The sequence below is a fragment of the Hypomesus transpacificus genome, chromosome 9 (genome assembly GCF_021917145.1).
Source record: "Hypomesus transpacificus isolate Combined female chromosome 9, fHypTra1, whole genome shotgun sequence".
NCBI lineage: Eukaryota > Metazoa > Chordata > Actinopteri > Osmeriformes > Osmeridae > Hypomesus > Hypomesus transpacificus.
Window position 1 is genome coordinate 10,899,898 of NC_061068.1, and position 25,462 is coordinate 10,925,359.

The 25,462-nt window shown below is 39.1% G+C and overlaps 5 protein-coding genes across 8 annotated transcripts; 2 read left to right on the forward strand and 3 right to left on the reverse strand.

Moving 5' to 3' along the window:
* Positions 1-283: 283 nt before the first annotated feature.
* Positions 284-2,649, forward strand: sys1 (SYS1 golgi trafficking protein). The gene is made up of 4 exons (XM_047026198.1): positions 284-372; positions 881-1,125; positions 1,206-1,273; positions 1,401-2,649. Exons 2-4 carry the CDS (start codon positions 964-966, stop codon positions 1,639-1,641), a joined length of 471 nt encoding a protein of 156 aa, XP_046882154.1. The 5' UTR covers positions 284-372; positions 881-963; the 3' UTR covers positions 1,642-2,649.
* A 982-nt stretch (positions 2,650-3,631) lies between these two features.
* On the reverse strand, positions 3,632-7,334 carry LOC124471632 (neuritin-like). The gene is made up of 4 exons (XM_047026199.1): positions 7,299-7,334; positions 7,030-7,119; positions 5,797-5,950; positions 3,632-5,086 (listed from the first exon to the last, which is right to left on the reverse strand). The coding sequence occupies exons 2-4, from the start codon at positions 7,079-7,081 to the stop codon at positions 4,852-4,854; spliced, it is 441 nt and encodes a 146-aa protein (XP_046882155.1). The 5' UTR covers positions 7,082-7,119; positions 7,299-7,334; the 3' UTR covers positions 3,632-4,851.
* A 233-nt stretch (positions 7,335-7,567) lies between these two features.
* LOC124471607 (translocon-associated protein subunit alpha-like) lies at positions 7,568-10,981 on the reverse strand. Its single transcript, XM_047026173.1, has 9 exons — positions 10,839-10,981; positions 10,018-10,127; positions 9,839-9,932; positions 9,617-9,744; positions 9,291-9,425; positions 9,000-9,076; positions 8,812-8,890; positions 8,460-8,553; positions 7,568-8,335 (listed from the first exon to the last, which is right to left on the reverse strand). Exons 1-9 carry the CDS (start codon positions 10,906-10,908, stop codon positions 8,271-8,273), a joined length of 852 nt encoding a protein of 283 aa, XP_046882129.1. The 5' UTR covers positions 10,909-10,981; the 3' UTR covers positions 7,568-8,270.
* A 5,387-nt stretch (positions 10,982-16,368) lies between these two features.
* Positions 16,369-17,919, reverse strand: LOC124471565 (ammonium transporter Rh type B-like). Its single transcript, XM_047026114.1, has one exon. It carries the CDS (start codon positions 17,877-17,879, stop codon positions 16,455-16,457), a length of 1,425 nt encoding a protein of 474 aa, XP_046882070.1. The 5' UTR covers positions 17,880-17,919; the 3' UTR covers positions 16,369-16,454.
* Positions 17,920-18,209: 290 nt separating this feature from the next.
* arfgap1 (ADP-ribosylation factor GTPase activating protein 1) lies at positions 18,210-25,405 on the forward strand. 4 transcript variants are annotated; one of them, XM_047026132.1, is made up of 13 exons: positions 18,210-18,397; positions 18,718-18,784; positions 19,087-19,196; positions 19,342-19,513; positions 19,605-19,705; positions 19,807-19,893; positions 20,062-20,176; positions 20,284-20,340; positions 20,461-20,493; positions 21,484-21,540; positions 21,954-22,019; positions 22,378-22,433; positions 22,518-25,405. In XM_047026132.1, the coding sequence occupies exons 2-13, from the start codon at positions 18,725-18,727 to the stop codon at positions 22,867-22,869; spliced, it is 1,266 nt and encodes a 421-aa protein (XP_046882088.1). In that variant the 5' UTR covers positions 18,210-18,397; positions 18,718-18,724; the 3' UTR covers positions 22,870-25,405. The 4 variants fall into 4 exon arrangements, with proteins under 4 accessions (XP_046882088.1, XP_046882089.1, XP_046882090.1 ...); XM_047026133.1 differs by having other exon boundaries at positions 21,954-22,013; XM_047026134.1 differs by lacking the exon at positions 21,484-21,540.
* Positions 25,406-25,462: the final 57 nt, after the last annotated feature.

A 25,462-nucleotide genomic window follows, 5' to 3' on the forward strand; every position in this document is an offset into this window, starting at 1 on the left:
ATATTATACATTTTCTACTCATGCAGTAACCTTCGACCTATGTCTTGCACAACTTCCGATACATTCTGGACTTCACTGTGTCTTCTGCACTGGAAGTGGCGCTATAGTTAACTATAGTAAATCAGTGTCTGAAATAGACTTCTAAAAGTACTTAGTCTGCCCACCGTTTGAGGCATAGATTGTCGCCCGTTAAATAGTGACGGAAAAATTAGTTCTGCGTACAACAATCACTTCCGGTTGGGTTGTTTCTGTTGACAGCTCACTTTGTTACAGTAGCTAGCGCTAGCTAGCTGTTTGGTCAATTATGTAGTCAAAGCTATGAGAGGAACTTTTGAGATGTGATGTTGGATGATTAGTAACAGTGTACAACAGGTGAAGTTCACTGTAATTTTCTTCTCGAGCTGTGCTAGTAAGGAAGGAAGCTCAGATGACAATCGATAGCCTTAGCTTGCGAGCGTATTAGCCATAGTTAGCCAGCCTGATTAGGACCACCCACACCAACCAGGCATTTAAAGCTAACATAAGTTAGCATCAGAAACATAGGTAGCTAGTGACCACGTTCGCACAGCCACTTTCGCCATATATCGTGAGTCAGTAACCGATTATGAACTAGGTTAGTTATACGTGATAAGCTATATCTAAAATAACTAGCTAGCGTTACCTGGAACGCTTTCGAATTGGTGTCAAAATTGTAAACTTTGGTAAATATTAGCTTGCTAGCTAGCGGCTGTAAAGACGCCCGTTAACTAGCTAGCCAAAACTAACTCCTAGTGGAACAAATTTGTGGTGGGACTGAGTTACAGAACCGTAGCATATTTGTCCAGTAATAATGTTTAATGCGGATTAAACGTGAAGTCTAAATAGAAGTTTGTCATTTCAGATCCTAAACTGGTTGCATACGTGTAAATACGCTGGTACAGTTAAGCAGATTGGGCGACTTGTGTCCCAATTTGCAGCTCTGAGATGGCCAGTCATTTCCGCAGCTACATCTGGGACCCAATCCTCATTGTGTCTCAGATAGTACTGATGCAGTGCATCTACTACAGTTTCCTGGGTTTGTGGTTGGCTGGAGTGGACAGTCTTGTGCAAACCAATAGGTCATTGGACCAGATCTTCAGCTATGAGGTAAGTCCTGAAAATGAATGATTGTTTAGTTTTTAAGTAAGTAATGGCATCAGACATGTCATGACATTCTGTACTTGCAGGTGCTTGGGTTTGCAACAATGCAGGGCAGGCTGTCAATGATGGCATTCATCTTGAATTCACTTACCTGGTAAGTGGATGAGTTACTCATTGACCGATCCACTAGCTATTCTTTAAACACCATGCCTCATGCGCCATGCCTCTGACTCTTGTTTTTACAGTAACTATTTATAATGCACCTGCCTTTGTTTCCTCAGTGCCCTTGGTCTGTGGTTTTTCATCCGTCGCGGAAAGCAGTGTCTTGATTTCACTGTCACTGTGCACTTCTTTCATATGATTGGCTGTTGGATCTATAATGCACATCTCCCAGCAGCCCTTTCCTGGTGGCTGGTCAATGTAGCCTGCATGGCTTTGATGGCGGTGATTGGAGAGTACCTGTGCATGCGGACTGAGCTCAGGGCTATTCCTGTCAACAGTGGACCCAAGTCGAATCTTTGACCTCCACCTGAACCAATTCTGGCACATATTTCATCCTGGGAACTTTTCAACCGACCGACAGGAATTGGAATGATGAATACCCAAACTAGTGATGGGAAGCAATTGATTTAAGTAGTGGAAGATTTGAAAAGAATCCCCTATCAATGGATCTTGATGTGACTTTTAACCTTTTCAACTTAAAGGTTATGTATAGGCCTATTTATTTTTTATTTGAACCGATTGGAAAGCAGACTTAAGTGTGGAATGAACCTAAACTATTTAGATGGCTTCTTGTCTACCATAAGGGGTTTTGATTGTCAATTAAGATGGTTGAATGCTAAATATCAAACATGTTTTGTTGTTCTCTACACTTATTAACACATCGTTTACACATTATTTAATCGTTTTTCTTTTGTTCGCTAAATCGTTTAATTCTTCAAATGGTAGAATGTTAACTTGATAAGCAAGTAACATGCAGGATTTTCATTCAGTCTTAAACCATGGTATAACAGGCAGGTGGTTTGCATGCATTGCATTGTTACAGTCACGCATCAAGTTCACACCAGTTTATTAGTGTTTTATCGCTATGCATGGTATGCTATACTATGCAGAACAGATGGCCACTCTGAGCATTTGTCAGCCATCAGCAGTGTTCTGACAGGATGCTGTCACTGTGCATCTGTCCTTAAGCTTTCTATGGAGAACTCCCATGTAAACTGATGAAAACTTGTCATGGTGTAAATATGTCTTATTTTCATCTGTTACCTTGATTTGTTTAAAATCTGGATAATGCGGTGTTGTGTTTGCAAACCCTTTCTAAGGGATGGGCTATTTGTTTTAAGTCTCGTCAGTAAATTTGATTACATTGCACATGCTTCACTACTGGACATTTGTTTATACTTTCACAGTGAAAATGAAATGTTGTCGCTGTAACATGGTTTAACATGATTAAGTCAATTCCTATTGTTGAAGTTTATTTTAAGGTCCCACGTGTAATAAAGCAAGTCAAATCTTTATAGCCTTAATGTATTTGGTGTAAGAGTTTTATTCCATTACTTTTGCAAGACAATACTATGCAATAAGACAATAGATTTACATTTTGATATATAAATATTCACTGTTTATGTTACACCTATACCGTTTAATACAATAAGTTGTTAAGCACAAACATTGTTAAGGGTTTATGTTTCATTGTGGATAGCCTGAATGTCTAGCACGCGGTAGCATAATGAGAGGCTTATACCACACATGGATGCTTAGTTCCCTAAGGCCTGGCCCTGATCCTTCCTGAAGCCTCTGCCTCTCTAGTCAAGGGCCAGGTGGGGGAGAACATATGGGATTGCACTAACGAGTGCCTGATTGGTGGCTGGGCCTTAACAAGCTGGATCCAGTTCTCATTATTAACACATTGCCACAAGGAGAACTAAAAAAGAAAACCTTGGTGTAAATGAATGTGAACCAGATGAGTGTTGGTCTCTGAAACATCAGATATTTGAATTTACATGCACATTTTAGTGTTAATGTATGTTTTCTGTCTAATGGTTGCATGTTTTGTATGTAGGGCACTGTATATGTACAATAATACATTTGAACATCTAACAACAACTGTGTGTAATGACTGATATGATCATATCGTATTTCCAACTTCATACTTTATTCATTCAAACACATTTACATAAAATGTATTTTAATACAATACTTAGTGCAGGCTTTTGTAAATAGTGTAGGCCTACTTTGCAGCTGGTATCTTCAAGGGACCACATACATATTCAATTTTTACATTCAGTAGTGTAATAGTAGCAGTGGTAGTTTCCTGATGTATTTTATCTACAGCATACTGTATCTTCTGAAGTTCAATCAAAAATGTATTATTTGGTGGTTAATGATACACCTTTTAAATAATATGGCCATGTTCATGCTTTCTTTAGCTGCCTCTCACATATAACTGGAGATAATTCTCCCTCCCCAAATGTTAACCATACATATTGCTCATGCATTGGGAACAGCTCTGTTATTGTTCCTGCACTTGCCACCAGACACACAGATTGGTTGACAAAATTATAAAATTTTCCAAAGCACAGGGGAGGAGTGGACAACCAGTGCAAACATGCTGGTTACAGTAGGGTGTCTCTGGATACTAATGGGTACCATCGTATACTGAGTATCAAATCTAACACCTAGACAGAGCATGCAGAGATCCATTCCAAGTACCGTGGGGAGGTAATAAGAGAACATAAACTGAATGTATGCTGTGGAAAGAATTGTGCTGAAACTGCTGGAGCAAATCATGCATTTATGTCACAGATAGCTTTATCAAACATTAGAGATTCCAGAGAGAGGATTAAGTCCACAAGGCCCAACGAGGCAAACATAAGTCACAGAGAAGATACAGTAACACTGTTGTGCTATAAACTACAGATGCATTCAGTTGCATAATTGAATAATCAGTGTGATGATAATAATAAAGCTTGACAACAACAAAGCCTAACGCTTTATGTTCCAATGGAGAATGCATGTTATTGCATCACAAATAATTTGCACCTACTGTATGTGCATTCAGTGTGCTCTGTGTTATTTTGAAGTTAAGTTTGAAGTAAAAAAAAAAAAAAAAGATTTGGGTACTGTGAGTAAATAATATTAAATGGGCAGATGATGGTATATAGACTCATGAAGTAACACTGCACATTCACACACAATCACTACTCATGTAACCATTTTCAAGGAAACAGAAGGTGTTTACAAAGCATAGAGGGAATATCAGGTCAGATAATTACCTGATATTTACAGCACCTACTGAAAGGGATAACTAAGAAAATGAACAATAATGGGTGACTTGTGGTATGTGAAATGCCTTTTTGGTGTCTTTATAGCAGCCATGCAACTCACCCACGAAGGGCTAATAGTTTGTGGGGACATATATTCAAAATCTAAACAATTGGCTTGATTGTCACTTCAAGAAGCATTTATTTTTTAATTGCTTGGGTTTGTAACATCAAAACTCACTTTTTGATATTACCTTCTATGGCTCTGTGCTAACATAAACTTGTGATTAACAAGTGCAACACTATTTACATGGCAATTGACCATGGCAGGACCCCAGAGCTAGAAATTTTTATATATCAAGTGCTTTATGTGTCTGTTGACCCTTTAGATTTCAGCTGTGCTCACATGGACACCAACCCAGGAAATGGGAAAGTGCTCAGGATTAGCCCTGGAAGAGGCATCCTCCACCTATTTGTAGGACCAGGTGGGCCCATTCAGAATCAACATACCCAACAGCAGCAGGGATAGGGTGGGTAGAGGTGAGTGCAGACTTGGAGCAGAGCTGGGGCTGCATAGGTCAAAGAGGCTTCCCTGGAAGCTGATCTTCCTGGAGTCCTCCCTCAGGGTCTCCCAGATGGAACCCACCTCCTCCTGACAACCAGACAGGGCTGTGAGGGCACATGTGTGGAATGCTTCCCAGTGGCTATGGCAAACAACAGACCCAGTGATCAGAACATCTTAAACAATATAGAATCTTGAGAGACCCTTTTAAAATGTAGAGCATATAACTGAGTTAGCTTTTTCCATATTAAAACATCATTGGTTAGCATGGAACATCATATTGGTTTACAAAGAATCTTGTAGCCATTCTACAATTTTACACCATCTTGCTTTTATGTAGCCTCAACATTTGAGCTTGGTGCTAGATGGGAATTTTTTCTTAGACGACAAGGCATCTGTACGTTTGTAATATACTGTACTATGCTACTGAGATGCACGCTGTAACAATGACAAAAAGATGGCCTCTGAATTACATTACTGCTGCAGCAAAGTCATAAATTATTCAGCACTGTGGCTCAGTGTTTCAGAACCATTTATTTCTGCTATCCTCCTCAGAGACTGAGGCATCTTTCCTATTTCTTCCCTAACAAATATATATTTGTCCTTGAATTTCAACGTGTTTTATGCCCAGTGATCGATTCAAATCCCTAATCAATAAATATACATGGAATTTCATGTACATACCTCTAGTCCTAAAAACAATCCGTTCTCCTATATTTCCTATTCTTGTACGGCAAGCATAGATGCACAATATACACAAATAGATGTCACATGGATGTACATATGCACACACAAACACCCACACACACACACACACACCAAACACACATAATGTTATCTATCACATATTACCTGCACACAGCCTCAACTCCTCTCTCGCTGGTTACATTCTCCTGGTAGTTATCCATGCTCTCCCCAAGCTCCAAGACACAGTTAGAGAAGTCCCTGTAGATATTCTCACACTTTACATCAGCCGAGGCTCCTGTCACTGCCAGGTACAGGAACACTAAAAAACATAAATAAAGGAAAAAATCTGATTAAGGAAAAAGCCAAGAATAAGGAGTATTATTCAATCATACACTCTATCTTTCAGGTCAAAGACACTTGGGAATGTTAACAACGGACAGCTTATTCATCTTGTTACCAACATGTCAGAATCATAGACTAAACCAGTAATGAGTATCTTCTCAAAAACTGGGGTTCTGCCAAAAGTAGGTCATTATAATCCTTTGTTGTTCTTGGAGTCAAAATGGAGCTATATCATCCCTCAGCCTCACTCAACAGACTTTAAAACTGGCAATTTACAGTATAATTTTTAACCAAAGGGCTTCCATTCAAATCTTCAAACATGTAAACAAGTCACAAGACCTACAAATTTAACATTTGTGATGTTGGTTCAATGTATAATTGTAGGATTCATTTTACAACTCTTTATTTTCTTACTTGCTTAAAGATTAGACTTTTACCAGATCTTGGACAAGGCCACTCTTTCAGCATCAAAGAGATTTATGTGAAATTCACGTGTTGAGAACACAGCATCAGTCAGGGTGTGGTGGAGGGAAGACAGCGGGATATTATAAACAGTGGGACAGTCTAACAACCTGTTCTATAATATTTTATCTTCTATTATTTATAGTATAGTTAATTTTCTCTCCTGCAATTACAATCCCAATTATTTATTACGCTATGTGATTTTCCAGTTTAGTAGAAGGTAAACCAAAATCTTTTTCAGATATAGGCTTGAAAATGTATGTAATATTCTCACTGGGTGGTCGTCATTTTAGTACCATACTGCAATGCTGCGGTTTGAATAAAATATTGTTTAGCCTAGGTTATTCCACCACCCGAGAAGTGGGGTGTCATTATAAGCCCTGCAGGGTCTTCTCATCATGAATCAGTTCTGAACTTCATCTCACCTCGGTAGGAAACAGTGTTATAAATGTTGTGCATTTACAGTCATGCATTTCCTCTCTATTTCTATTTCTGTTGAAAGACAATCCTATAGCCTCCTCGATGTCGCAAAACGTGGGCTATTTTAAGATAAACCTTTATATCAGAAACAGGTACAGTAAATATCGACCTTACCTACTGCAATAAATACACATAATCCTTGACTCTTCACCGACATAAATTCCATATCCCATATCAAACCCTGCGGAGGGTATCTCGCGCCATCTGTGGAATCCAACAAAGTCGCTCATGAATTTATATCATACCAAGGCGAACATAAATTGATCAAGTTACGCCATTTGAGACGTCATAAAATGTGATCCTACACGGGGACGAACGTTTTGTAGTTAAGTCAATTGCTGTCCATCTTTCGTTCGAAAATGTGTTTACGGTCCTGACGCTACCTGTCCCTGATGTAAGCTGTTTTTCTAAAGTAGGCGCTCTCAGGGATGCTATACACTCAAGCTGTGCATTTGTGCCACCCCCCGTTTTTCATTTGCTGTCGATGGACTAGCGCCTATGGATAGGCTATACATTTTTTCTACCGGATACTTAGCAGAAATTATCTTTTCAGGTGACAAGTTCTATTTGTACTATGGTATGATTCGTAACGAAAGTTAAAAATGCCACTGTAAAAATGATGACGCATCTGAAGGGCAATCAGGACAACCTGTACAACCCAAAATATATTTTATTTGGTTGAAAAAAAAAATGTGTGTAAAGTGTTTAATGGCTGATAGGCCATGTGACCTGATACCTTGGCAGCACTACATCAATTAAACTGAGCAAACAACTTGGCTTAAAACCTGATGGCCTTCCACACAATAGCCTGGAATACAACATAGAACACAGGAAGGTATCTATGCAGTACAAAAATATCGGAAAACTCAACAAACTGAGTTCTCGGAAAATCTTGGCTTGAAAACAATACTGCACAATCACATCCTGAGCCTTCAATGACATCACAGTTTAGGAATGGATGACAAAATATTTCAACTTACATTATTACATTAAAATCATGTCATTTTTGTTTGTAGGGCCTACAGGCCCAGGTGTCACATTGTGTCTTCAATGATTCAACACAGTTTAGTTTACACGTTCTTTTACTTATCAGTGATTCACAAACTGAAAGATCCTTTTAAAAAAGTTGGTTAAAAGTTAGCCAATGTCCAGTTGAAGAAATGTCTGAATGGACACATCGTAAACCCTTGTGTCATCTGTCCAACAAACCCAACACAGATGCATTTGCTTCAAGTCAGGACATAATACTTGTTTTGTGACTGGGTTAGCCCAAGGCTGAGGGAGGCCAGGTTGTTGGAGCTGATGAAGACATGTCTGTGTAAAGGACATTGACGAGGATTGCTGCTTGGAGTAGCTTATTGATCTGTTCCAGCAGCTCTCTTGGTGCGTTTCCGTGGAGAGGCTTTAGGGGATGCCTTGTCTGTAAACGGTTGACAATAAATATTTGTTATCCCTCTACATATAGCCAGAAAACATCCCCTTACTTTGAAAATCTTTTTGAGAATTATTTTGTATATTAGCCAAGGGTCTAAGTGAAAACATACTCATGACATTGAGAGTCTCCAGGGGAATCCAGCTGATGTCCACATCATTCATTCCACCAGTACCAGTCTCTACCTTCACTGGGACTCTCTTCCTCTGTACAAAACACAAGCCAAAGGTAATCAATACTTTAGTGACTGTATATTTTGCTTTGTCTGTCTATTGTTAGCCTTGTTTTATAGTTGCTCTGTAATTCTGATTTAAAATCTGTATTTTTCCCCCCCCGATTCATTATTACATACACAGTACCCTTAGTTTAATCCAAAAAGAAAGATACAATGTGAAATCAAATATAGTCAGATTACCATGTAACATTATTCAGATACACTGTGTAGATCAATCAATAACTCTTACCGTCCTAGACTCCAGCACTTGGTAAATACCAAAAGCCATGAGGATGATCAATCCAGTAAGGAATATATACATGAACATTCTGCAAGAGTTACAAAAAACCATGTCATTCTACTGTTAACAGTTTTTTAAATGACCTTACATATATTTAGCACATTCACTAGAATTTTGTAATAAAAGTAATTACTTACGTTTCTCCATCCAGCCCCTCCTCCAGCTCAGTGATGGTGACAGTCTGGTTGTAAATGGCTGTCTGGAAAGTGTTTCCCTGAATAACAGTGGAAGCTCAGAATTAGTGCCTCAAGCCATGCATTCCACAACAAGTCTCTGTTCAGAAATTTGGGTTATCTTCAAATACCTACACAAGTGCTTCCTAAAACAAGCACACAGTGAATGTTGAAGGGGCATGTTACAAATCAGCATCACCAACTGATACTGATTTCAGAACATTTGCATTCAGGCCCAATGTGATGTGGCTTTACCTCGCCATCCTGGTAGTTGAGGAGAATGACAAGACCAAAGGGCCGTCCAGCCATAGGCTGAGCTGGGATAAAGGAGTACTCAAAGGAGGCCTGCTTCTGGGGCTGCACCACAGTGCTGAGCGGCAAGGCTGTGAACTACAAAACAAAGCAAATAATAAAGAAGCTAGCCTTGTGTTTCCAGTAAAAAATAAATCGAAAAAACATTACTAATGAAAATTATGCCCATTATTTAGGTATGTGAAAACGGAAAAACAAAGGAAAAGTTTTGATATTGTTTGTTGTTTAAGTTCATACCTGAAGTCTTAATAGGAGTAAGGCAGACTTACGTTCTGAATGTAGAACTGGAAGTCCTGAGGGTAACGGAACGAGGCCTCCAGTGAATGAACAGTAAAGTCCTGGCTTCCCTTGTTGGTGAAACCCACCAGGAACTTAACAATTTCATTAGCTGGGAACTCTGGATAAATTCAAAAAGAAGAAATCAAACAATTATTTTAACATGCATACTTGACATGCAACGTATGCTAAATTTCTTAACTTAGAGGACCAACCTTCGCCAGTCACAAAGATGATGGTGGTGTCAGCATCAGGATGGAAGGTTACATCAGTAATAGTTGCATCTTCATCCAAATCATCTTCAGTTTCCTACAATAATTATGAATGAATGTCAACATGAGCAGGAAAACAAATGAATCAAGCGAGTAAGTGAGATGAAGCTTAGAACACTTACCAAACCCACGACCTGATCTTCCTCAACAAGCACTTCATCTTCCTCCTCCTCTTCCTCGTCTACAGCTGCATCTGGGGCTACATCCTCAACATGATCTGCAGATACCTGGCCTGTGTCAGCATAGATGAAGCCATTAGAAGTGTAGCGCAGCCATCACGTTACTAAATATGGTTCAGATCTTTGTGCATATCCCACGCTCCAAAACCGGCACTATCAGGACATTTGGTGCTGCCCCCTAAACTCTGGCAAGTTCCAACTTACTTGCTTTAGTCTACCATGTACTGTATCTTACAGATGCATACATTGATTTTAAAAAGTATGCAATGCAGACTTATTTACCCCCACAAAATAATGCAAGATAGGCTATTCGAATAGTTAACTAAAAATGATACTCTTATTTTTTAAAGCGCAGCGCTTTCCTTCTGTGGTGACGTGTCCCAGGATTTAGGAACGCCATTAACTTGACTTGCACGATAACAGAAACAAATCAATCCAATTAAGTTATGTTTAAAGCAAAAAAACATTTGTTCTCAAAACTTCACTTACGATTCGATAACGTATTCATAATTTCAGGCGGAAAAAAGTGTTGCAGCTCCTACCTTGTTCATGATTCAACTTACAGGTGCTGGAATCTACGAATTATCTTGGCCTAGGCTACATTTGATTGTAGACTATATGTTAAAAACAGTTTTAGTCGGCAACTTTCACCATTGTTACGGAATGAAAACTTTAGTAAATGCCACGTCGATGTTAACTCTATCAGAATCTTTCAGCAAATACACATCTGGTCTAATATATTCGTATTACATAAATATACATACCAGTGGCTATCAATCCACACGGAAAAGCCAGAAGAAAAATAAGTAGTAATTTGGAATGAAAATAAATCATTTTTATTCTGTCTTAGAACGTTGTAACTTGTACACATCAGCAGTCAGAAAGGAAAGAAAAGTTGAGAAGAGGGAGGGATAAGAGAATCTCAAACACGCCCCCTTTGCTTTGTATAGTAGTCTGAGGCACTTTTACTCCTGTGCTCAGGCAACGTATGTCTCTGGGCACCACTAGGGGATCGGCTTGATTCAATCATCCAAAAACAGTAGTCTCAAGTAAACAGATTGGAGAAAATAATTTCATATACCATTTGCTTCATATAAAGCAAATGGTTTCTTGAGTGTACTATCTTACACTACGCGTACTCCACACGGATCACTTTAATGGTAGGCACCTCAGCAGATAGCCTATCATAATCACAAACACATTCAGATGTTGGACCGACATCTATCGACAAGGTGTCGCTGTTCAAATGGTTGCCATATTGTTCAGCAAATGTTAGAGCCCAAACATTAACCATAGCATTGGGTAGCCATCAGAACAGCGACCCCTGGTCGACTGTTGTATTTTACATTTAGTAATTTAGACGATGCTGTTATCCAGAGCGACCTACAGTAAATACAGGGAGGGACATTGTCCCCGAGGCAAGTAGGGTGAAGTGCCTAGGCGAAGGACACAACGTCATTTTGCACAGCCGGGAATCGAACCGACAACCTTCTGATTAACAGCCCGATTCCCTAACTGCTCAGCCACCTAACTGTATAACAATAAACAAAATACAAAAAAGAAAGATTTACAATAAGATACAAAAACATAATAAAGAATACTATAAGAAAGGCCTACTATTTAAAAAAAGTTTACAATATGACAGAGCCGTGAAGAGCCGTACAGGATGTGCCAAACAATTCACAGTATGACGTGTAAGAAGATTGCGCAATGTGCAAGACAGTAATCCAGAAGTGCGTTAATGTAACGCATTTGTCAGGAGTGTACGTTACATGTTAACGTACGTCATAGTCTATGTCGGGGGGGGGGGGGGGGGGGGGGGGGACAGACACATTCAATATAAAAATGCATTAACAGTGTGGTGCTCTATCCACTGTTCTTTATTTTAATTGATTTTATGTATTAATATCATAGCTGCTGCATCTAATTGCACCACAGCAACTCACAGACTCTCAAGCAGATGCAGCTCTGGCCTACTTTATGTCTCATGATAAAACTCATTATCTTCTGTCTTATTTTCATAGGAAGAATTGTGGTTTTCTGCAGATTGCTTGCTGATGCACAAGAGCTTCTGTTGCTGACATCCTGTTAAACTTCCATTAAAGGCTCATGGTGGTAGGAACCTGAATAAAATCTACATTTTAATTAGTCTTTCAGAATCAGCGAAGGGTATTATGACAGGCACTTGTAATACAGCACAAACAACGGGTACGTACATCATAAACTAATTCCAGTGTCTAATTCCAGTGTTTTACAGGATTGTTTGAAATTAGACAATCTTCATTCAAATGTTTCCTTAGGTTTCAGTTGTGCTTGATATTGAAAGAGATGCTCAAAGAAAGAAATGCTCAAGAAGTTAATGTCAGATGTAAATTCTGACTAATATGTGACATTTATATATATTTTGATGTGTTCTTTGTTCTTTCCTCTACAGTCTTTGGTGTTTTCTGTGGGTCCTCTGAGTTATGGATACTATTGGGAGCTGTCAGCTCAATATTGGTTTTGTCAGTGTTATGGAATATTCTTTGCTGTATTCTAAAAGTTGGCACAGGTAGGATTTTAATGTAGATAAATATTTCTTTACAAATGCTAATGCATCCTCACTGGTATTAACTACGTTTGTGTTACAGAAAAGGGGAAGATGTTTCTACCTCGCTTCAGAAGGAGGTATATATATATTAATCAATGTTTGAGAGACAGAGAAATGCATATGTTTATGGTACATACATGGATTTTCTGACTATTTTCAATTTTTCTCTGTAAACAGTTTAAGTTTGCGTTTGAGGGACATGGAAGACAACCCTATTTACGGAAATATAACCTACACTCAAACTAGTGAGTACAGATTCCTCAAATAAGAACGTTGTGTCATGGATTTAAACAATATGGTGTGGGCTTGTGACTGTATATATATATATCTACATATTTTTTACAGGAGTTGACCCTCCAAACTGTCCATCATCTATCCGAAATTCTAAGGTTACAAGCAAAAATTATTTTCTTGAGACCTATGTTACTAAATAAAAATGTCCTGCTCTGTACAAACCTTTCTGTTTCATGTTGGAGCATTGATTTTGTCAAGACGAAGTGTTTACACTATCATCTTACCACTTACTTTCTTTGTATTTGTCAGTCACACTATAAGGGTGAAGACTACGCTAACTTGACCCTGAAGGCCCCCAAGCAAACGTCTGGCCGCAGCTCTCCAAAGATTGAATACTCTGATGTGGTGACACTGCAGGTGTTAGAGGAGACCGAGAAGGTGGCAGAAGGTAACACAGACACAGTCTCTGTGCTGTCTGATCTCTATGCCTCTGTCCAAACTGGCCACACTAAGACCCTAGACACGACAGAGGGAAACGAAGGCTACGCCAACCATGTCTGACTGATTGTTGTTGACTTGTTCCTTCCTTGTTTCTGTGTGCATATTGGGGCTTGCTGCAGCTTGGCTTGTGACCACAAGATGTCAGTGTTGTTCAGCATTTAAAAATCTGATGTATTACCAAAGGAAAAACTGGTTGTTCTTTCTCACATTTACAACATGAGACAATGTTAAATTAATGAAATAGATTGATTTTGTTTAGCAATCTTTTTCAGTGATGGTATTCTAAACATATTCTATTTAAAATAACTTACTCCATAGTGGAAAGTATTTAAATGAAAACTTGAGCTGTCCATGTACTTAAACATACTGAATAACCTATCATTATTATTATTATCATCAACATTCTGAATTGCTTTTTTTTCAGAATAAACAATTATGCATTTCTGTCCAGTTGACTTCTGTTGTTTAGGACCTCCTCCAAATAATCATCAGTATGTTATTCCCATAAGATACTGTAATGTTAATGTTTAACCAATAGAACAGTACATGTAAGTTTTGACTAGTCCTGACTAGTATTAATTATTAACCGAATATTACCTAATGTACGTATTGTACTAATGATGTATTATCAGCAGTTTATCTAAGCTTGGATGTCCATTAATAATCATGGTCAAAATGTTATACTGATAAGTCAAAAGCCATAGACTCAGATAAAGTTGAAGGTTTGTCCATGGGATTGGACAAACTGGTGTAATAATACAGAGATAAGCTTGTTGGCGCAAACAACTCTCTGATAAAGAATCTAAAAGGTATAGTGTATAGTGGTATAGTGTATAGTTTGGAACAGCAAACCTTACTGGTAAACGTTTGTCAATTTGTTGACAAGATCCCCCAAAAATCTGACCCGTGTTAACTGTGGGGTACTCTATGGCAACCTTCCCATAGTTTCCCTGTGTAAAGCGGTGGACCAGTGGGATTGGGGGCAAGACAAAACGTGCAGGAAGTAACCCCTCCAAACAGAAGTGTAAATGCCACGTTCACTTTATTTTATATCAACCTTCCTTGTAATCTGAATCTGAATAAGGTGTTGTTAAGGGTATAAAACTACCCAGACCTTAGGTCAGCAGATAAAGTACAAAGTCTGTTATCAAATAACTTTACAGATATATTACCTATGATATGAGGGTTGCAAATTCAACCACGGCAATACCAGTTTGAGAAAAGGCCTCTCTCCAATTCATGTCCTTGTATATCTGCAAGCAAAAGTAATTGATTGACAGAAAGGTTGATATGAAGTTTGTAATTGCACAAATCCACAAGAGAATATTGGGGAGACTAATGCAGATGCATTACTTAGTCTTTGGTTGAAAACAGTCAACACACCCTTTTAAAATATTGTCATTAAAGCCATACACCTATTTTCTTCAGCAGTTTTTAGTCAAATCAGTTTTGATTCCATAGTATCCCTATAAAGTAAATCAGTTTTGATTCCATAGTATCTCTATAAAATAAATCAGTTTTGATTCCATAGTATCCCTATTAAATAAATCAGTTTTCATTCCATAGTATCCCTGTAAAATAAATCATTTTTCATTCCATAGTATCCCTATAAAATAAATCAGTTTTCATTCCATAGTATCCCTATAAAATAAATCAGTTTTCATTCCATAGTATCCCTATAAAATAAATGTGTGGGAGCTTTTGCTTAAGACCCAGAGAAAGTCATCAAGTCATTTTTAATTGTTTATTTTGAACAGTTGAATGGTTTCCTTCGCACAACCTACATAACATTAAACACAGTACCTTTCTATAATTTCAAAGCTTTTGTGTATTTTTAAGTGAAGGACTTAAGAGCATCTTTGAGTGTTTACGGTGCACAGATATGGAATCCTTGATAAGATGATTTAGGGTTTTTCTCCAGAAGGATTTTTTGTTTATTTGGAATTATAACAATCCCTGTCTGGAATACGAGCACACAGCACAGTGCCCCATAATGCCGACTCACCCTAACCCCCCCCCCCCTCCTCTGGCACCATATCTGCTGTTGTTCTTTTCTCAACTTTCCAAAACCCCTGCTACCACATTCCTTACTGAGACTAGTTCCGGACATATTTGTGCTGCACAGATAACACAGCCCAAACCAAGGCCTCTATCCTGACCACTGGATAGCCCACATGCCTGCCTCCCTGCCCCATAATCAATAAACCACCACAATGATCTTGTGGACAGGATAGTAGAATAATCTTTTCATGTGAAACAATCGGAAGACGTATTGTATGTACCCAATTGCTGTGAAAGTGCCAAGTCAATGAAGTGAATCGCCAAGCACAAGTTCAAGATCAAATCAATGTATTTATTATAGATCTCTAAGGTGCAGTTGTCTGATACACTCAAGTTGAGCATCTCAGAGGACTGGACAAAGAATACAGTAATGAAAGGCAATTAAATAATATCACAATTTGGGAGGTTTTAGTCCCACAAGAAACATTAGGGGGTGACATCGACACAGCCTTCGCAAGCACAGACAAAAGACGCAACATTCATGGTGCTAGATAGCGTTTGTTTACGCTTTAGATAAGGCTCCTAGAAATGGCCTTGACGTTCCATGTTTTCATGAGTAAATATAGAACGGTATAGTTGAAACATTGTTTATTATATTCAGAGCATTCCAAACAGTATAAAAGTAATAAAGTAATCATTAGTTATTGTTAATTGATCAGTGGTTAGACATACCTGTTCAAATCACATAACAGACAATCATAAATGTTCTGTAATTTTCACGCCACACATGAAATACAGACTAAATAAGGAAATATATATTAACTTTTAGTTATTTGGCTGCTACAACACATATTACTGTAGTTACATTTGAGGACTGCATTAGAAAATGCATTAGAAAATGCATTGCAAAATACATTACAAAATGCAACAATCAAGTTAGAGGACCATTAAATCTGGCAATGTATGGAACAGCAAAAACAATGCAGCATAGGCTACTCATTGCCTAAATATTGCTTTCCCAGAGTCCCCTTAACAGATATTAAATTATGTTACCTCAAACTTTGGTGTCATCCTCAGAGTTGATGGGAGCTTTGTTTACACCCATGCTGTCAAAGTCAGAGGGCACATCGAAGAACAACTCATCGTCAAAGCAAAACTTGTCAGATGGCATTGCCAGACAGGGCAGTTTCAAGGCAAATCCAGTTAGCAACCCCCCAACTGAGGCTGCTGCAATGGTAAAGAAGATAGCTGCGACTTGGAAGAGGGCCTGCTCCTGGGCAGTGCGTCCCAGGCCAGGCTTTAGTCCTGGGATCAGCTGCTGCAGCTCCAGCAGCTTGGGATCTCCCTCAGGGGGTGCACGGTGAGCAAAGATCTGGTACATGCTAGGACCATAGGTCTCCTCAGTGGCCATGAGGATTGCACAGATGCCTGCAGTGCTGGATATGAGGCCAGTGAGGCCATGGAGGTTGTGAATCCCACATTGGTCTTGGATCTTCAAGTGGCGGGCCATGAATGGGGTTAGGTACCTGTAGCCAAAGAAGCAGGCTATGCAGCCCATGATGCCAAGTGCGTATGCGGCAGAGGGAGTGATCATCATGTCCACAGAGGCTCCAACAGTTACACCACCTGCCAGAGTCACATTCTGAATGTCAGCCATCGTCAGCTTGCCTCTTTTGTTGAACAGAGCTGAGAGAGCGAAGGCGGTGAGGGTGGAGGAGCTAAGGCCTATGAACGTGTGCAACACTGCCCTGTGCTGGTCGTCTCCTTTGACGGTCAGGGCTGAGTTGAAGGAAGGCCAGAACACCCAAAGGAACAGAGTTCCTATAAGAGACAGGATGTCGGACTGGTAACTGGTGATCTCCTTAACATGACCCTGGTTCAAGTTGGGGCGGTAAAGTACAAATGTCACTCCCAACCCAAAGTAGCAAGCAAATAAGTGGATGAGGATGGTGCCACCAGCATCAGTGATCTTGAGATGCTTTAACACAAACCATTCTGTGACAGCAAAAATGGGGACTTCCAGCAGAGCCATGACAAGGAGCTGGACTGGACTGGTCTTCCCCAGCACAGCCCCAAATGAAATGAGCACAACCGCACAAGCAAATTCAGCATTGAGCAGGTTGATCACACCCAGATGAATCTTTCCATCATAGTAGAATTGGAAATAGCCTTGCACCAGAATGGCCCATTGGATAGAAAAGGTGGCTGTAAGGAAATTGAAGACCATCCCGCTGAAGCCATAGAACCGCAGGAAAGCCAACAGGCAGCCAAAGCCAATGAAGATCATCACCTGCACATCAGCAAAAAAGGGGTAGTCTTTATACAATGAGTTGTCCATGGGGTTGGTTTCATTGTTTTGCATCTTGGCGTTCGCATTGTCATCATAAGTGACAAAGCTGGCATAGAGAGCTAGCAAAACCACCTCCAAAACCAGAACCAGCACTGGCAAGCGGACCTTCAGGCTTGTGGAATTATTCATGATTCTTCACAACTGACTGCTCAGTGATGGATTAACTGCTTGTTACCTCAGCAACTACACTACCATGTCCTTTTATACTCTCCCAGTCAGATAAGAGCACCTAAGGATACTGGGTAGAAACACTGTATAAATGTTTCACACAGCAGTACTGGACTTCAGAACGCTCTCCCTGAACATTGGATTGCACTTTGGCCCTTAAAACGATGTTAGTTTTTTAAGGTATACAAGCTAGCATGCTATGGTTAAAATAATTATAATAAGATTATATAGGTACAAACCTGGCAACCCTGATAATCGTGGTTCGTGTATCCCAAAATGCACTGTAACGCCAACGTAAGCAAACACGAATATGGCCAGTGGTTGATGGTAGCAGCTAGCTTGCATTCACATCCATCTTTAGTCAATGGGTATTATTTAAGCTGATAGAAAATAGATTAATCTATCAACGGACACTTTGAATTGTTATACTCAGCTCAGGAAGTCAGCTTCTTGAAACACTGCTTGCGTTATTGAACCAGGTAAAACCCAAGAATACCGCTACTAGCTAGCTTACAACTGCTAGCAAACGCAAGGCTACCAGAGCTGACGTGACAGCTAACTAGCTAGCTATCCACGGCTTTACGTTTTAACTTTTGCTTGAGAAAAAATAATTAACCATCCTTTGTTGAATTATGACTGTATTTCTCCTTATTGATATTTTCTGTTGCACGAAGACAGTCACAAATAAGTTATTGGCTGTTGAAAAGACAGGTTTCAGGTTTGCCGGCATCCAATTGCAATGATGTGAGTCACTTTGATACAACTGTTATTAATGCTGATCGGACCCTATTTTTTAAAGTGCGAAAATGGCAAGTCCAAGAACCAGAAGGGTACTAAAGGAAGTGAGAACCCAAGAAGAAAATAATGTGAGTATTATCTGTACAAATCCGTTGTGACATAATTTGTTTTCCTTTAACATTGTCAGAAATTGATCGCCGCTGCCCCATTCATTGTTAGTGCCTACAGAAGATTAGCAGTCTGTTAATGAATACACTTTGTTAATAGCTATACTCTGTTAATAACAGAGATAACTGAATTCACCGAATACACTGTGTATTTTCATATTTCATGTAACGTTTTAAAGTATTGCAGCTGTACTTCTATTTTTTTTTAGTAGAGTGGTTGGTTTGGCTTGTAATACATCCTACCTATATTTCTCTTTCTGTAGCTGTGCTTTGAGTGTGGTGGTTTTAACCCTCAGTGGGTGAGTGTGACTTATGGGATATGGATTTGTCTAGAGTGTTCTGGCAAACATAGAGGCCTGGGAGTCCATCTCAGGTAAGGCCAATTAACAGAACACCATTTTCTTAGCTTTTCTGATTACGTACAACTCACACTCCACCTACCAAACCTTGCTAATCACAAAGGGTTCAATAGTTTTAGCTTTTTCTAATTGTGTCCTCAACTCCACTGCGCTTTGCAGCTTTGTGCGCTCTGTAACCATGGACAAGTGGAAGGACATCGAGCTGGAGAAGATGAAAGCAGGGGGGAACGGGAAATTCCGTCTGTTTCTGGAACTGCAGGATGACTACGACCCTAATTGGACTCTACAGGAAAAATATAATAGTAAAGCTGCTGCTCTTTTCAGAGACAAGGTGAAAAAACATACAGTAGATCAGAAAATGTATTGGGCATGGCATTGTTTGACAGTATTTATGTGGCATACTACTCTATTTAACTTCATAGGTTGCAACTTTAGCAGAGGGGAAGGAGTGGTCCATTGAGACTTCCTCTGCTAAAGACTGGACACCTTCTCAGCCGAGAACTGGACTCTCATCTACTCATCGGTAAAGGAAATCTTCGGAATAGTTGGAATTAGTTTCATTGGACTCATTTTGGAATGTGTTTGCAACATAATATTTTAAATAAAATATCTTGTTTGAAACAGCTCAGGGGGCCCAGTGAAGACATCATCCAACCCTTCAGACAAAGCATTTGAGGACTGGCTTGGTGATGATGTTAACTCTTATCAGAGGTGAGAGCTTTACACCTTCAGCTTTAAAGATATGTGTCTGCAGCTTCACTGCCTTTGTTTAACACTTCTGTTTCACCTACCTATTACTTCTCCACACAACACAGTTTACTCTTTAATGTGCTGTATTGGTTCCCGTATGTTGTTAATATGAAATGCTCTATCCTGCAGTGGTGGGGGTTATAGTGGGAATCAGGAAAACCGCTATGTTGGCTTTGGAAACACAGTGACCCCTCAGAAGAAGGAGGAGGACGTGTTTAACAATGCTATGTCCTCCATTTACTCGGTATGACTTGGCTTAGCCTTAGGAATTGGAATTTGAATAATTTTCCTACTTAATGTATCTACCATGTTTAAATTAAAACATTTTGTGTGGCATGTTCTTTTCTGTAGGGATGGAGCAGTTTTACTGTTGGTGCTAGCAAATTTGCTTCAGTTGCCAAAGATAATGTAAGTACCTCAGTAACAGTTATTGAGTTTGACTTTGCTCTGGTTTACTGCATCATGCCATTTATGATTACTTGGATGCCTTTTTTTAATCCAAACTAATGGTCTTCTTTTCTTAAACAGACTGCCAAACTGGCAAGTCAAGCAACCCTGAAGGTATGACCACCATTGTAATATTTCCTTTAAAGTTTAAATGGGCATAGATGACTTGACTGTGAATATTGAAGTAGTCTGAACTGTGTCGCTTCCCCAACCTTCTCTCTAAACTGCCTTCTCTGGATGTAGTTAAGGGGCTATAAACCTCCCCCAGAGCCGGTAAAACCAATAACGACTGCATGGCTCTTTTTCACCACCATAATGACTATATTCAGTTTATTATTATCATAATTTTGTTGTTGTTGTATATATATATATTTATATACCAGTGGCTGGTTACTGGTGTATGGTCCATGTTTGTCTTTGCATAAAGACCTTTTTTTCCAGTAATGGATTTATTACCTGTCAGCTTTTGCTTGGCTGCACTTAATCTGCTTGTTTCGTTTAATTCTGGTTATTAGTTGATGGATAATCTTCATGTATAGATAGAAAATATGTTACTTGTGGTATAAAGCAAGTTTAATTAGTTTTATTTGATTTACATACCTTTTTACATACCATACATTTCCATTTATCAGATATACATGTGCATAGTCAGTGTAGCACATGCCCAAGGACTAAAGAGGCACCGTTCTAACAGTATTAAGGTGGTCAATGCCAAGGAATTGATTAATCCACGTAGAGTCCTAATCTTAAACAAATATATTGTCTTACGTACATGCTTTATTAATACCGATTAAATTGCTTTATTTTGACCATAGTCAACAATTGTCAATCCTTTTCAGAGTATCAACATTCCTGTAACAACCCAAATACAACATTTAATATATTTGTTTTTATATCTAACTACCCACTTGCTATCCATCCAAGCATGACAGCCCTGTTAGTGAGTCCTTGTGAGGATCCCCTGCGCTCTGCTGAATGGTTGTTTGGTGAAATGACGGCTTGCTTCTGCTGTCTGCACCTGAGAAGCATAGTGTTGTCATTGTGAATGTCGAACAAATCTGTTCGTTTTATTCACACATTTTCTTCCTTCTCACTCCCAACCAGGCCACAGAGTTAGGACAGACATTAAATGAGAATGTTATCAAACCTACCCAGGAAAAGGTAACATTGATGTTTGAAGTTGACAGTTTGGTGGTGGGTCACACTGCTTTGTAGAAACAGCTTCAGATGTGAATGTGCACTTTGAACATTGGCTGTTATTTGGAATGTGTGTCTGCTGTAGTTATTGGTCAGGCCTAGATGCTCACGTGCAGTAGATGCTGTATTTGTTTGACTTGGATCATTTTTCAATCTGTTCCAGCTGCTCAGATTTGTGTGTGCATTTATATGCTTTTTAGTTGTAACATTAAATATGAATTGTCGTTAATGGACATATCAACCTTAATCTCAACATGAAAGGATTGTAATCAATAATACTGTCAGATTTTTTGTAGTTGTATGCTTTCTTTGAAAACTTCAGACCTAAAGATTTATGTGGCCTCTATTTTACGTGGAATGCAATTTGACCTGTCCAGGTGAAAGATGGAAAATTGTTAGATGAAATGACAGTCAGCATCACCGGGTTGGCCAACAAGGTAGGGGTGAGGCAGACCTCTGTCATACTGCGCAAACCTATAACTAGTCTCCTGGGCAAGGGACTGTGGGTTCAAGCCAAGCATCTGTAGGCCATCCACTAACTTGGCAAGGTAAAGTGCTATGCTTCCCATATTTAACCTTGAAAGGGAGACTGGTTTAGGTATGTTAATATATTTGAAAAATATTAATGCAATTTATATCACATTTCTTTCTTGCTGCCACTGTTAATTATGGTGGTGAGTACTATACATGTTGTTTTGTACTGAATCTGTATCTGATATGTTTATGAGATGGTTTGTCAGACTTAATGCCCTATGTGATGAAGGCTTGAGTTTTGTACGATAAAAGTCTTTTTTCTTTCAGGTTCAGGGAGCTGGTGCAAAATTGACAAACCTCTTTGCTGGCAAACCGGAGGATGGGTAATAATACATTTTTCAACATGTACTATTACACTCTTGATTGAGCATTGTATATGAATGTACCTGACCAAGCATATATTACAGTTCAGGAGGAGAGAGCTACCAGAACATGGATGCCACCGAGGGCTACCAGGGTAGCCAGAGCCAGCCTCCGGCCAAGGACTTCTGGGAAACATTTGGCAGCAACAACTCCCTGAAGCAGGCAACCAAGAAGTCCCCGAGTAGCGACAGTTGGACCATTGCTGACAACTCTGCCGAAAAGAAGAGCTCCGATAGTTGGGACAACTGGGGCTCCGAGGCAGCGTCCAACAACAAACACAGCACAGGAGACAGCTGGGAGGCCTGGGACAACAACTGGGAGAATACTGGGGAGACAAAAGGGAAAAAGAGCCCCTCGAAACCTGCGGAAGAGACCTGGGATAATGCAGACTGGTAGAGATATCTCTCTCTCTGACTCTCTCTCTGTCATGCTTCACCTACCCACCATTTCTCTTTAAACCCTCTACCTGTCTATCCTCCCTCCTTTAGGCACTTTTACAGTTGCACAGCTCTGTCTATGAGAACTGGAACCAGCATGGGGCTCAATATTAGCAAATGATGTAGGCCCTATTATTCATTCTTGAATACGAATGACTGGATGTGGTATAGAGCCCAACTAAGGTTAATTCATGAATTTAAAAGGAGTGCAGTCTATTTGATTTCCGAGGAGGTACAGATTGTTTTAATATAATTTTTACCCCAAATTGGTGCAGGTTTATTCTTCTTAATTATGAATGGTGAACTTAAACCATTTGTTTAAGTACACTAGAAACAGTTATTATGTGATATTGTTAAGGACAAACCCTGCACTCAATGCATCATGTCAATTGACAATATCTTGGTGAAAAGCATCTTTCTGTTTGCACATAACCTTTGTGTGAAGGCCCCCAACATTGTGCAATGATGCCGTGTATTGCTGTAGTTTGTGGATTCATGGGTTGTTTCGTATTTGAAAAATATCTTCCATTGTCAGCCTTCTTTTCTAGTAACGTGGAGCTATTAATTTTAACGAGGATGTTGATACTGAAAATCAGAGATTGAGAGAATGATGGTAGTAAAATTCCACCGCTTTTCTATGGTTGTAAATCAACTGTTATGATTAGAGGTTTATTCAATGTAAAACAAAGGCTGAGTGTGATGTTCAGACTGAGAGGATTATTGCATGTGGGCTATATTGTTATACTGCCAAAACTGTGACCTCACAGTGACCTCACAGTGACCTCACAGTGACCTATCGTGACCTCAGTTTAACTGTAGATGGATATAGTCTAATTGCATCTGTCTATTTACCACAATCTTCTCTGTGAGCTGTTTTTCAAGTCTGTGTTGTGTTGGATTTGAGTTGCTGTGGATTGATGAAACCTTTATAAACTACCTTGTTTATTATATTGTCATATGAAATAAACACTTCCAAGGCCATAGAGGTCAAGAAGACTCTACGAAAACACTTACAAGTACAAAATTGTGATGTCTCAAACATCCAGACAAACTAAACAAAAACAAATATTAGAAACTGCTTGAATTGAGGATCTTCAACTTCTTAGTCATGTTTGCATTTGAAAGGAACAAGTTAGTTGAAATGAATCCCAAATTCAGCTGTAACTGCTGACCTCTTGAACTAGTTTAAACATCACCATATTGTGTCTCCTATTTCCATGTTATCTGTGTCTTTGGTGTCCTGGAGTATTGCTTCAAATTCATGATTGATTCTTTCTTGAGGGCACAACTTTTTGTGGCACCTAAAAAACCTATTAGCTTTATTTTGGTGGAACCACGACTTGGTGGTATGGAGTGGCATGCAACTGAAAGAAAACTGCTTTTTCTATATCAGCAGCAAAGACTTCTCTAGGATTTGCATGTTTCCACAACCAAGATGATAAAAAGACAAAAACAATGTTAGTAAATCAGAATAACTGTGATATGTGTGCAAAGCTTGTTATGTGCTTCCTGTGCAGTTATGCTCCCCATCCCTATTTGATGTATCACAGGCCTTAATGAGCTGTCCTCATGCCTCTTGATAACAGTTAGGCTGTTTGAGTGTGTGTTTGTTCTCCTTAAATATATGGACAGCATGTATTATCTTATATTAAAGTTAAATAAATCGCAGATTCTTTTATATTTATGATACTTGACTATACTAGACTTTTCTTGTACTGTATTATTTTGATGATACTTGGCATTTTAAGTCAAGACATCACAAACTTAGCAGTCCATTGATATATATCATTTGAATAAGTCATTGACCGATTCTAATCCTTAAATGGTAATTTTCTTCAGAAATTATAGTTCTAATGATTTCTAATCAATGTTGCAGATCAACAAAGATAGTTAGGTATGCGGTCTTTTCACAGTGTTTTGTAAAAACAAGTTATGGCCATTATTGATACAATTGTTACATAATAAGGAGGGTTGGTCGCAAAACGTCTAGATAAGATATTTCTGTCAAGTCAAAGAAATTATATTTTTTAATATTCTACATGAAGCTGTTTCATAAAATTCATTTTACATGTACATGTTAATAGCATATTGGGCTTCAACTGGATTTTTTCTTTATTGAGTTTACCTCTGTACTGAGATCAACATTCCATATGGTGACTATTGTAAATGAATCCTGTGAATATCAGTTAAGTCTAGCAGTACTGTCAATGGTCTGACATATGCAAAATGTTTGTGTTTCAGTGCACCACCTGTTGTCTTTCTGGCATTACGGTATTAAAGACCTGTACACAAAGTGTAGCAGTAGCTAATGTGTATACGAGTTATTGTCGATGTATTTTACGCTTGGCCTTTTGGAGAGGACTGACAGCAGAGGTCGGTTAGGAGCCAGCCATATTCATATTCAAAACTGTTCTAAGGAAATAGACCCTGCTATTCTGTTCTTATAGTTGTCCTGCCTCATAACTAGAAATACAATAAAGATATTCTACATATTGTTCAAGTCTGTGCGTGTGTTTTCTGTAACAAGCGACACAAGTTGTATGCCACTCCCA

What these genes read in the sequence shown, in the direction of transcription:
- sys1 (XM_047026198.1), top strand. Translation starts at nt 964, where the DNA reads ATGGCCAGTCATTTCCGCAGCTACATCTGGGACCCAATCCTCATTGTG. An exon ending in ACCAGATCTTCAGCTATGAG is followed by an intron (nt 1,126 to 1,205) that starts GTAAGTCCTGAA and finishes CTGTACTTGCAG; the next exon opens with GTGCTTGGGTTTGCAACAAT. An exon ending in ATCTTGAATTCACTTACCTG is followed by an intron (nt 1,274 to 1,400) that starts GTAAGTGGATGA and finishes TTGTTTCCTCAG; the next exon opens with TGCCCTTGGTCTGTGGTTTT.
- LOC124471632 (XM_047026199.1), bottom strand. Translation starts at nt 7,081, where the DNA reads ATGGAATTTATGTCGGTGAAGAGTCAAGGATTATGTGTATTTATTGCA. An exon ending in ATGTGTATTTATTGCAGTAG is followed by an intron (nt 5,951 to 7,029) that starts GTAAGGTCGATA and finishes TATGTTTTTTAG; the next exon opens with TGTTCCTGTACCTGGCAGTG. An exon ending in GGAGTTGAGGCTGTGTGCAG is followed by an intron (nt 5,087 to 5,796) that starts GTAATATGTGAT and finishes TGTTTGCCATAG; the next exon opens with CCACTGGGAAGCATTCCACA.
- LOC124471607 (XM_047026173.1), bottom strand. Translation starts at nt 10,908, where the DNA reads ATGATTTATTTTCATTCCAAATTACTACTTATTTTTCTTCTGGCTTTT. An exon ending in AAGATCAGGTCGTGGGTTTG is followed by an intron (nt 9,933 to 10,017) that starts GTAAGTGTTCTA and finishes TAATTATTGTAG; the next exon opens with GAAACTGAAGATGATTTGGA. An exon ending in GGAGACTCTCAATGTCATGA is followed by an intron (nt 8,336 to 8,459) that starts GTATGTTTTCAC and finishes AACCGTTTACAG; the next exon opens with ACAAGGCATCCCCTAAAGCC.
- LOC124471565 (XM_047026114.1), bottom strand. Translation starts at nt 17,879, where the DNA reads ATGAATAATTCCACAAGCCTGAAGGTCCGCTTGCCAGTGCTGGTTCTG.
- arfgap1 (XM_047026132.1), top strand. Translation starts at nt 18,725, where the DNA reads ATGGCAAGTCCAAGAACCAGAAGGGTACTAAAGGAAGTGAGAACCCAA. An exon ending in GAACCCAAGAAGAAAATAAT is followed by an intron (nt 18,785 to 19,086) that starts GTGAGTATTATC and finishes CTCTTTCTGTAG; the next exon opens with CTGTGCTTTGAGTGTGGTGG. An exon ending in CTTCAGTTGCCAAAGATAAT is followed by an intron (nt 20,341 to 20,460) that starts GTAAGTACCTCA and finishes TTTCTTAAACAG; the next exon opens with ACTGCCAAACTGGCAAGTCA.